General features: G+C 39.2%; 1 protein-coding gene across 1 annotated transcript in view; it reads right to left on the bottom strand.

Moving 5' to 3' along the window:
* MFSD6 (major facilitator superfamily domain containing 6) overlaps nt 1-11894 on the bottom strand; it is a 19471-nt gene that overhangs the window by 6884 nt on the left and 693 nt on the right. Inside the window, exons 2-3 of the mRNA XM_010289371.1 lie at nt 11028-11894; nt 5558-5655 (exon numbers count right to left, since the gene is read on the bottom strand). Coding sequence (XP_010287673.1) covers nt 5558-5655; nt 11028-11894 — 965 coding nt within the window. The remainder of the gene's footprint in view (nt 1-5557; nt 5656-11027) is intronic.

Genomic DNA, 11894 nt, shown 5'->3' on the forward strand with positions numbered 1-11894 from the left:
AACAGGCTGCACGTGGAGCCCTCGCCTGTGAGCGGCTGCCTGGTGTCTGTGGAGGGGGGAAGAACAGGACAGGAAAAGGCAGGGTTGTGGAGAAGTTGGAAAAACAAAACAGTTTTGTAGCTCGTCACACATTAAATAAGGCTGAACTATTTTGCCACCCTCAGATTGAGTGGGAACATTTTTGTCTTATTTGAGTGGTATTAAAAATAGTCATCACACAAATGCCTAAGCTCTACTGCCTCGGTTTTAAAAAAATGTTGGCACAACTGATGATTCAGTCAACATGTTTCTGTCCTCTACACTTGACTTATTAATGAACAGTTGGACACTCAATAATTACTTAGGCATTTAGGCTGAAGACTCATAAGGGCAAGAAAACACATGAGTTTGTAGCATGCTCACAGAATAAACTTGGATTTTGCTTAGCTGTAAAAGGATAAATACCACTGTTATGGAATTGATACGGTTCAGGTATAGACATGTTAGATGTCCACAAGGCTGTACAGTTCCATTTCATTCCAAATCTAAATAAAAATTTTCCCAAGATTTGGGTTTGTAAAGGCCACTTTTATATATCACAGAGCTGGTTTTGGCAATAGTACATCATCTTGTTGAAAAATAAAAGGCTTACATTAGCACGAGTGTATTTTCCCCTACCATTTACAGATTAAGGATTAAAACTCACAGACTTGCCATCCAAAAAGCTCAGTTTTAAAACTCACTATCTATTTTTTTTTAATGCAGACCCACATATGCATTGAAAATAGTAACCAAGAACTATCCCAATAACAAAGCAAAGCTAATCTAATATAGATAATGTGTTTTTGTTTTAGAAAGGATATAAATTAATGTAAAACATTCTTTTTTATCAGCTATTAAAGAGTAAGTCAAGTATTAAAGCCAGGAAATCAAAAACCCATCAGAAATTATTTGAACCATGAAGCACAATACCACTGTATTTGTTTGAAAACAAAAGGTCCTACTTAACCAACAGGTTCTTGGCTGTTTTCACCTTTACTAGACAATCCAGATAGAACATAGTGTTCCCCATTCCACCAAAAACAAACCCATACCTTTAAACCAGTTTGTTTCACTTGCCTTTAAAGGTACAGGCTTTTTTTGTTGGTTGGTTTTAGTATGTGTACATTACTAATATGATTTTTATTATCATTACTTGTACAACAGTTTGGAAGAGTTTTTACAAGAACTTTTACAACCAGTCTGGTCTGGATTACTGCTAATCACAACTCTTTTCTTAAAAGAAGTTGTTCACAATATATATATTGTGACATTATTTGCTAACACCACTAACCCAAGTCATAAGTGCTGGACTATAGATCCAACAAGTGTAACAACCCTAGTGTTACGCTTAGAACAACAATGCTTAGCAAACTTAGGATAACGTACATATAAATCAAGAGCTGAAGATCTGGGGAGCCAGGTTTATTTCAAAAGACATATGTAGCCTAATTATCGCCAGTTAAAGACCCATGGTTTTTGCTCCCTAGACATAACTGGGTTGCTGGACCAATATTAGGAGTCACTTCTTAGAACAGTACTTGTTTTGGGGTTTGCTGGGTAACTGCCAAGTGAAAAGAGCTAATTTTTACAGAAATCACACAATTTTTAAAGTTGGAAAAGACCTTTAAGATCATCAAGTCATCAACCCTACACCACCATGCCCACCAAACCATGTCCCGAAGTGCCACATCTACATGTTTTTTGAATACTTCCAGTGAGGGTGACTCCACCACCTCCCTGGGCAGCCTGTTCCAATGTTTGACTGCTCTCTTTGTGAAGAAATTTTCCTAATATCCAATCTAAACCTCCCCTGGCAAAATGTGACGCCATTTCCTCTCGTTCTATTGCTAATAACTTGGGAGAAGAGACCAACACCTACCTCACCACAACCCCCTTTCACGTAGTGGTAGAGAGCAGTAAGGTCTCCCCTCAGCCTCCTCTCCTCCAGACTGAACAACCCCCGTTCCCTCTGCTGCTCCTCCTAAGACTTGTGCTCCAGACCCCTCACCAGTTCCGTCACTCTCCTCTGGACACGCTCCAGCAACTCAATGTCCTTCTTGTAGTGAGGGGCCCAAAACTGAACACAGTATTCCAGGTGCAGCCTCACCAGTGCCGAGTACAGGGGCACGGTCACTTCCCTACTCCTGCTGGCCACTGATACAGGCCAGGATGCTGTTGGCCTTCTTGGCCACCTGGGCACACTGCCGGCTCATATTCAATCGGCTGTTGACCAACAGCCCCGGGTGCCTTTCTGCCGGGCAGCTTTCCAGCCACTCCTCCCCAAGCCTGTAGCGTTGCAGGGGGTTCTTGTGACCCAACTGCAGGACCTGGCACTTGGCCTTGTTAAACCTCATACAGTTGACCTCTGCTTGTCCAGATCCCTCTGCAGAGCCCTCCCACCCTCCAGCAGATCAACACTCCCACCCAGCTTGGTGTCATCTGCAAACTTACTGAGGGAGCACTCAATTCCCTCATCCAGATCATCAATAAAGATATTAAACAAGACCGGCCCCAGAACCGAGCCCTGGGGAACACCGCTTGTTTCAGGTTATCAATATAGTTTTGCAATTTAGAAATTTCCTGTTATGCAAATTGCTGAACTAGCATAGCTGTTACCAGAGAATTTGGACCATCGCTTTGGAACAATGTAAGTTGCAGCTAACTAGCATATTAAAACTTAATCTGTGAAGTGCAAAATGAACACAATTGCTTGCTTGTTCAGAGACTGATGACGCATATATGTACTATACATATTTGCCTACCAGGATGTCTTGAAACTCTCAGTTATTAAAGATTCAACCTAAGCTGTTATTTTCATACATTGCATGTGCAAGTCAATACAGCATACAGATTCAAAACTCTAAATTAAGAAGTGAGTTTAAATCTCCTCATTTATTCCTTTGAGAGTGCAAGGCACTTAGAGTCCTCCCCATTCCAGTTACACTGACAGCAACTGAAACACAGCATAGCTCTTATTACAATCAATAGATGCAGTTTGCAGAGTCATCTGCCAGAAATCCCTCCATGCCCTTCAGCACAGCACATGGGGATAATCCTTTTTGTATTGCAGAAACGTATTCAATACAAAAATACATCTTTACAAAAGTCAGCTGAAACTGTTGATCTTAAAACCCCTCCAGCTGATGGAACTGGAATTTACATAGAATTGGACAGCTTCCTGGAAAAAGAGTTGCCTACAATTATAGCAAGGACTTCACCAAGGGATTTAAAAGATCTCTCAACTTGGTGCAGTGACGTGGCCCACATGGTACCCACATGTTCTGCACAATCTACTCCCTTTTTGTTTTTAAATATGCCTTACATATGCAAAGTAGCTACAACTCTTACCTCCCTCTGTCAATAAACTCACTTGACAAAAATAAGAGCTTCTACCTCACCAAATTTCACTAAGGTGTCACCTCTTATCCATACTGACAGTGGATGTGTAGGAAAGAAAGCAGAGCCCAAAGAAACAGGATTTGGTAACTGCTGCAAAAGAAATAATGACTCAAGAAGAGATTAAAACCAGTAAGAGTGGGGAGGGGAAAAGAATAAAGATGGGGAAAAAAAAATGAACAGTACTTCCAAAAAGATAAACTTGATCTCCCATTCAGCAACACTGAATGAGATTACTGGAACATAACAAATGTAGTGGCAGTAACTAGACACACATACAGGGTGCCTATGGATTTCACGGACACTAATAAACCATGTTAGATGTAGGCTGAAAAGTGCACATAGAACACAAAGAAGCTTTTGAGGGGGGACGGGTGTTTGTTTTGCTTTTAACTTTCTCATTTGCTGACTATAAATAATTGCAAATAGCAAGATTAACCCAAGTGTACATGATTCAGCAGTGGCTCGATATAGAGAAAGTCTGGCTGATAAATTTATTATTATTTTGAAGGTCCTTAGTTTTTTCTTTAAATCTCAATTACTCAAGCTTGCACCACACAAAAAACCCCACCAAAACAGCTCCCTCACAGACTTACGGTAAAAGCAAACCTATACGTTAAGCAATTCATACTGAAATTTCAGCAGAATGAAAACAAGATTCACAGTAGAAGAAACTTCTTTCTCAGCCACAACTATAGGATGGTTCCGGGCACAAACTTACGGCTGTATTGTTGAGACACAAGTTCTTTTCCTGTATTTTGTGTTGGGGTGTCTTTAAAACAGCATTACCTAGAAGGTAATATCCAAAGCTTTGTATTCATAATTTGTTCCCCCTAGATGTTTAAGCAGGCAAGAGTGTAATACATACGCATTTTTCAGGTTCTTTGGAACATTTTTGTATTTTAACACTTGGTATCAATTCCATAGTTGTGGTTTGGGTTTTTTCAGTAACAAAATTCAGAAGCTTGCTGTTGTGGCAGCTTTAATACAATAAACTGGTTTTGGCAGCAGGGAGGGAATAGGCCAGGACACAGATAGATTTCTTCCTACATATATGGAGAGATCTACAGAGTGCTCTCCAATTGCATTTTATAACTTAAGTTAAAATCTACCTTACAAAGATTTCTGTAAATACAGTAGAAAAAGTTAATGCAAATGCAAATTATGCTGGACATAGAAGAATAAAACTTCTAAATATATCTGTGGAAAATTTTATAAGTAGTGTTTTATGAAGCCAAAATACTGGCTTTAATAAAGATGGTATAATTGTTTTTAGAGGCAGGGAAAGCTTTTTCTACATTTGAATTAATCATCCTCTTGCAAGCTCGCAAACCCAAATACTTCAGTATTCGTCAAGTACTGAAGAAACAGAAAGTAAAATAGTTTAGATTTTTCCTAGTTTTGAGAAGTGGTACCCACTACAAAGACTCAAAAAAATGCCATAAAATTTAAGTTAGAACAATTTATACTTTAACATTGCAATGAAGGTCTTCCAGACTTCTTTGACAACACAACTTGAAAATGGGACTCAAATTACTTTTCATAGATCACTCCTCTGTCCTTCTAATTAAATTAATTAAAGGGCAGGTATCTTAAAAAAGCTCTATTAGCACATGTAAGGCTACTCAAAGAAATGCCTCTCTAGCTATTAAAAAAAGAAAATTCTGTAGTCTAAACATAATGATTGAACAATACCACTGAGAAACTACGAAATATTTTAACATAAACAGAATAACCCAGACTATCTTCTTTCTTTTCTTTTTCTTTTTTTAATGGTATCCTTTCAAGAACCACAACCTTTTGCATGTAATGAAGTTCACATTTACCACCAAACAGGATTTGCAGTAGGTGTGTCCCGAGCTCACACTTCTGTCTCTTTGTTTAGTTAAAGGGTGTGTTGGTCTCACACAGTTCTGTTTGAATAAACAGAGAACTGTGCACAATCAAATGCAAACCCACCCTTTTGACGTCATCTATTTCCCAAGACAAACAGTAATGTTTTATGAACCTGGGTATTCTGGCATATTTGTGGCCAAAAAAATAGATAAATACCAGATTTTTACTTAATGACAGTTCACTTGAAAACAAGATGAATGTAAGCACCTGATCTTATACTGTAAGGGCATTACTGCAGTCTTACCTTGAAGTACTTCCATTGGAAGAACAGTCCAGGCGTTTTCCAGATACGAGATGTAAATGTATCGAGCTGTATTACAGGCAAGACCAATATAAAGCACTCTAAAGGAAGTAAGGAAAAGAGAAGTCAGGATGGTTTGCACTTTACTATTTTGGTGTTATAATATACGTTACTGCTTCAGAAATCATTTGCAAGTGTATGAACAGTTTGCCAGTCTGAAACATTTGCTCAACACGAAATACATTCTTTAAGTCCTACACCCAAACATAAACTCTCCTCTTGTCCACTCCAAACACATATTCAAACCAAGACTAAGGTTAAGACTCTCTTCAAAATCCTAATGGAAAAAGAATACTCTAAGGGACAGCAGGTCTACTGAGCTTTTAAGTCTGCAGTTCCATGCCATGCTCTACACAGGACTGCATTTCAGAGAGACCATTTCTAAGCATATTCAACACCCCTTCCAAACAACCTTCTTTTCTAATCATTCAAAGATGCATTCTTCCATTTTAATGTAAGCCTGATGCAGGTTTGTATTAGATGAATTAATTTTACCCCAACTAATATAAGTTTATAGTCCCAGTATCTGCAAACTGCTCAGAACTACTCTAAAAACACATCCCACAGAAGCAATATGGTTTGTAACAACATGCCTCAGGATAAAACTTAACTATCCTGTTGAAAAGCAGCAGATGCTGCATCTCAGAACGAAGAGAAAAAAACTCTTATAACAGTTTTTAGACAATGAAGCACAAAGACTATTTGTGCAGTGCCTTTCCCACTGCACATTTAACCTGGTGACTTCTTTCTTCCAGTTTTCAGATTTAGCTCAGCTTACCTCTGGGGTGCTATCTTTCTCTTAATTTTAAATAAACTTAGGAAACAAAGACTTAATTCAAAACATGTTTTTAGCTTGAGAAAAGATTTTTTTCAGGGACAAGGATTATTTATTGTCCAGACATGGCATCTTGGTTGACCCCTGGTTTGGTACAAGTGAAATAAATGCAATTGATAACTAAGGTGTAAGCACAGGCACTGTGAAAGGGCTCGTTATTCTTTGTTTTGCTTTTTTAGTTAATTATTATACAAAAGCACACCAAGATTTAATTAAATGGTACACAACCACTGAAAAACCCAGAGTGAAATGCAATCATAAAAATGCAGCATCTTGTTAACATTTGAGGTCTCCAAATACACACGTTGACAGCTAAAATACCAGTACCATAGTTTTCATCATGTCAGTGATACCAAAAAACATTCAAAGTTAAAGACAGGTCTGTGCGTTTCACAACACAGATTTACAGAAGACAATATATTTTACCTTCAGTAAGTTGGGTAAGCTTGCAGGAAGTTGTTTCCCCCCTCCCCATCACACATCAGACCAAGCTGTGTTGCTTCCAGATACATGTAAGGTCCATGAATAGCCGGTTTAAGCTGCCTTTAGGCAACACAAGCCCAAGTATTCATTGAATAAAACATGGGAAGCCATGAAAAAGTTTGGTATCGTACAATAAAGAGAATAAACTTGTTCTTTGCGACATGCATCATAAATTTCATCCCCCCCTTTAATTAATGCCTTCTGTTCCAAACAAGTATCTTCATTCCTTTCATACTCACAACTTAATGCAATTCTTAGGTACAATCACATTTCTGAAGTGTACAAGGACACAGCTGCCACAAAAGGTAAGCAAACATACAAGGACTGCAGGCTCCTTTCTTCATTCCCCTACTAGTAAGGCCCAGGGTGATGCACACCCTTGGGGATACAAAGGAATCACCTCACCGTCTGCTTGTTTTTCCTCATCAGCACTACAGATGCACCAGGTCTCTGTTTAGCACCAGCTCCTGCCACCTTAATTTCACTTCTGTCTAGCAAAAACTTCACCTGTGCACCAAGAACTTTCTTCCCATCCCAGCCAGACCAGGAGATCTCCCTCCTGCTTCACTGCCTTTCCATCACCACTGACATGCTCGGCTACCTGTGCTTTTCCATCATGTTACACTTGCAGAAAGATTTGGATTCAGAGTTTAAAAGCAGCAATTTAGTCAGGTTCTACCTTTTAATTTGTTAGAATATGTACATAGTTTTAGGTAAATTACAGTTTATGAAGATTTCTATAATTATGCTTTTGGAGGGGTACGTCACACGAGAACTTTTGTGTATGTGTATTTACAGTCTTTTCAAAAATGTATTTGTAATAATCACTTAGGCTCTTTATCAGACCTAAATGGATAATGTAAACAGATGTTCCTTATGAACCCCACATGCAGTATCCACAGAGACACCATATTAAATTTACAGTTTAAACATTTAAAGCACAGAATCTATATTTATGTTAAGGAGACCAAGCTGTTTACAGCCATGACTACCAGTCTCTGGTTCCTATAAAAACTCACATGCTGGAATTATGGTCAGACAAACATATTCAAGTTTAACCTCAAGTAGGAGGTTATTTTCAGAGATTAACATCATCTTCCTAAACTCAAGGGCAGTTCTACACAGGATACCATTCAACAATGGCGTCTAAGTATTTAATAGCCAGTCTTCTATGCTCTTCCATCACAATATCCCTTCAAAGAACCTGTGGCCTTCACCACACTTTCTGATGACTTCCTTTTAACTCTTTAGTTTACTTTTAAATGAAAATCTACTCTGTCGTCTCTCAGAAGGTGGCTGGAGGAGGCAAGGCAAAAAATACCCTTCTATCACCTGCAATACTCCCTCCCCTCGTAAATCTGTACAATCACAGAACAGCTTTCCAGACAAACTGATCCCTGTCATTACTCCAGTCATCCAGTGACCTGCTAAGATACAAGGCTGGAAACACTAGCAGCATGTATAACTTATGCACACATGCAGTGCACATGTATATGAACAGTAGAGCTAATGAAGCCAGAAATCAGGCATTTAGTATGATCATCCCTAAAATGCTTGGAAAATAAATGGAGTATTAGTTTAAAAAAAACACCCTGTGGAAACAGAATAGGTTTCAAAAGGTTGTAAGGATCTTGTATGCCAACACATACAACGGTAGAAACAGAAATCTTTACAAGGCTAGAAGAGCAAAACTGAGCTTCTGTCTGAGTAGGGTGTAAAGCCTGTTTTCTTGTCGTTCTACAAAGGACAGTCAACAGCATATTTTTTCCTGCTACTGTGACAGTGTGTGCAATTCTGGTACTCGTGTCTGTCTTCAAAGAATTAGAACAGGAAGGAATGACTGAGTGATAATGTTCAAATAATGACTGCAGAAAGACTGTCTACATCTAGGAGTCTAACAACCCAGAAGAAAGAGTGCAAATATCTTGTTTTAAACTCTTTAAAAAAAAACACATTAGTAACAGAAATCAATGGAAAGTGCGACAACCTCAGCACTGAAGTCATCTTACCAAAGAGATGTCAAGTCACCTTCCCTCTAACTGTGAAATATTCACAGCTAGCTGTGGATTAGGAGGTACTTCTATCTTACCTCATACAAGACCTTACACCAGAATTCCCATGAATATATAACTGCTTTTATGTCAAAATGGTAAACAAGGAATTTTGAGCTACTAAAAACTAGATAGATATAAAATACCAGCCCTAAATGCTTCTGGCTAAGACAGTTCCAAGAAGGATATATGGTGGAGACTATTGGTTCTTATTAATGGGAGAAAGAGTATCTGTACTATAAGGTAGCAGACATATACAGAACTATCAAAGAATATGAGCTATGAACTCCTATACATTCCTCTTAAAAAAAAAAAAGGTTGCCTCCTCTTGAACAAGCTATGCATTACACAAAGTTCAAAAAGTACAAGAAGAGAGGCAACCAGAATGAGACGTCTCATAAACTATGATGACTAAGTTACATGCAAGCATTAGATAACATTACAATATGACTAATGTGCATTTCCCAGGTATAGGTATAAAGAATGTTGCTTCATTGCAAATAGGAGCTAGTCTTTTAACAACTTGCTCTTGAATCAATCTTAGCTTCACAGGCTTAACAGCACAAAGGAAAAAAAGAGGAGTTAATCCTGTACATAATTTTTTCTTTTTACTGGCCAATGCTCCCATCACCTTCTAGTTCATCTTATTCACAAGCCTACCATTCGTTTTTCATTCTTTCTCTATTTGAAGTCTAAGCCTGAATTTTGTACTGTAACAACGTACATTGAAAAAGCATACGCAAGCTGTCTTAGCTACCAAGATTATGATCTGTTCTCACCACTCCTCCATCATCATATCCTTCTTCCAGTCTTTGCAATGCAAGTTATCATATTTTCTCACATTAATTATTTTTAAATGCAGTGATTAGAAGACTGACTCAAAGAGATCCTCCTCAGTTTAAAGGAAGGAAAAAACCCATCTTTTAAGTAATCTCTCAAATTACTGTGCTAAGTATCTCAAGCATTTTTTGTAGGGGTCAAACGAATCAAAAAATTCATTCCAATAAAAGCGAAAGAAAAAAAAACAAAGAGCAAAACCACAGAACAGAACGCATAAAAAGAACAGTGCAGACAGCTTAAAAAATACTTGCATCTCAATGATTGTATGATTATAAACAGGGCATTTGAAAAGGACATGATGCTAATAGCACACAGAGCTCTCTGCTCACTTGCACAGAGTGCATGAGTAAATATTAAAAAAAAAACATTACGACTTCATTAACTCAGATTCCCCCCCCATCATTCCTTCCCTGAGCTTTTTTAAAGAAGAGTGACGGGTTTTAGAATATGCGGAGTTAATTGTGAATTTAGGGGAAAACAGTGTTCGCTAACATGCTGGAAGTAGTTTCACTTACACAAGGCAAAAACCACGGGAGAAGCCCTGCACAGCCATCCCACCTCAGTAGCTAACACGTGCAGTGGCAACTAAAGGAAGAGAGCAAGGAACTGAACTGGTAAGTGACACTACCAGGCTGCAACCTCATTCTGCCAACACCCAGAGTCTGATTACGAGGGCATGTGCTCAGGAGGTGCTCACCCCGCTGCTTCATCTCATCCTCCTTCCCTCTCAGCGTGCAAGTGACACCTTTCCAGGCTGCTGTGGGAGCAAAGAACTGCCCCACAAGGAAGCAGCAGGCTACAGCTGGAGGTTTCCAGAACACTCCTAGTCACAGGAGAAAAATTGTAAAATTAATGGTATTTATATGTCAAAACAGACAATCCTTGAGTGGGTGGTGATTTGTAAAGATCCCTAACAGAGCTTTGCATTAGCGAACTAGGATTATCTTCTGGAACCATCTGCAAAAGGTTACAGTGCCAGGCATAATGCACGTACCAACACGCAACTCAAATGCAAAGGACACATTTCAGAGCATTTTCAACTCCTAAAATAATAATAATAAACTCCATCAGGCAAGCTATGTGATTGACCAGGACTTGGATTTTTAAAATAAAAGGACTGGCTTGAATTTCACTTTGTAACTCAAGGCTGGGCCTGAAATTCAACATTTTTTGCATAGCTCTCTAATGATCGCTAACATCTTACCTGATATGACCAACCAATTCAATCAATTTGTGGCTGAAGAAGTAGGCAGTCAGCTCAGACACATGACTAAGCACAGAACAAACTCCAAAGAGAGTGGTGGTGCCATTCAGATCTTCCAAGTGCCAGTAAAGAAAGGTGAACACAAAACCGTATCCAAACCCCATGAACCACGCCACGAAGAGCACTGAGCCATACTGGATACTACACAGCAGTTTTATTAGGTCCCAAAAACTGAAAGACTGTGACTGGCTCATACTGGTAGGAGTGTTATCAGAGGATTCATTGGAGGCACTTCTGTCCACCTGTGAGATTTCAACCTCTTTTCTCTTATTTTCATCTTGCTTGAAGTGCACATAATGAAATCGAAACTGCGTGGCCACAATTAATGCCATTGTCATCAGAACACCAAAAACGATGAAAACTATCCTGTAGTTCTTGTACTCAGGAGCTTTACATCCTTGACCTTCAATGCCAACTTCTGTATGAGTATAGTCAATGCCAATTCCCACGGAGAGCATGGCCAGCCCCCAGCCCAGAGACCCCCACATACGCTGCAATCCATACCGGTCCCTGTGTTTGCCGAGGTACTGCAGAGTTACGGTGTCCACAATAGTAACAGAGGAAGCACTGAAAAATTCTCCTATTATGACAACCAGCAGAATGAGTAGAAAGATGGCTTCTACTTCTTGTTGATCATAAACGAGCACAGCTTGGTCAGAAGGCATCGGCTTTGTGGTGATGGCAGCGGGAGTGGTACTCGGAGTCGCATTGCCTGGTGAGACTGGGCTAGTGGTGGTGTTTTTCAAAATAAAATGGGTACCATTTTCCATGACAAACTCCACATCATTGCTCTGTGTAGGTAGCAGG

Source organism: Phaethon lepturus, unplaced genomic scaffold, assembly GCF_000687285.1.
Source record: "Phaethon lepturus isolate BGI_N335 unplaced genomic scaffold, ASM68728v1 scaffold756, whole genome shotgun sequence".
NCBI classification, from domain to species: Eukaryota; Metazoa; Chordata; class Aves; order Phaethontiformes; family Phaethontidae; genus Phaethon; species Phaethon lepturus.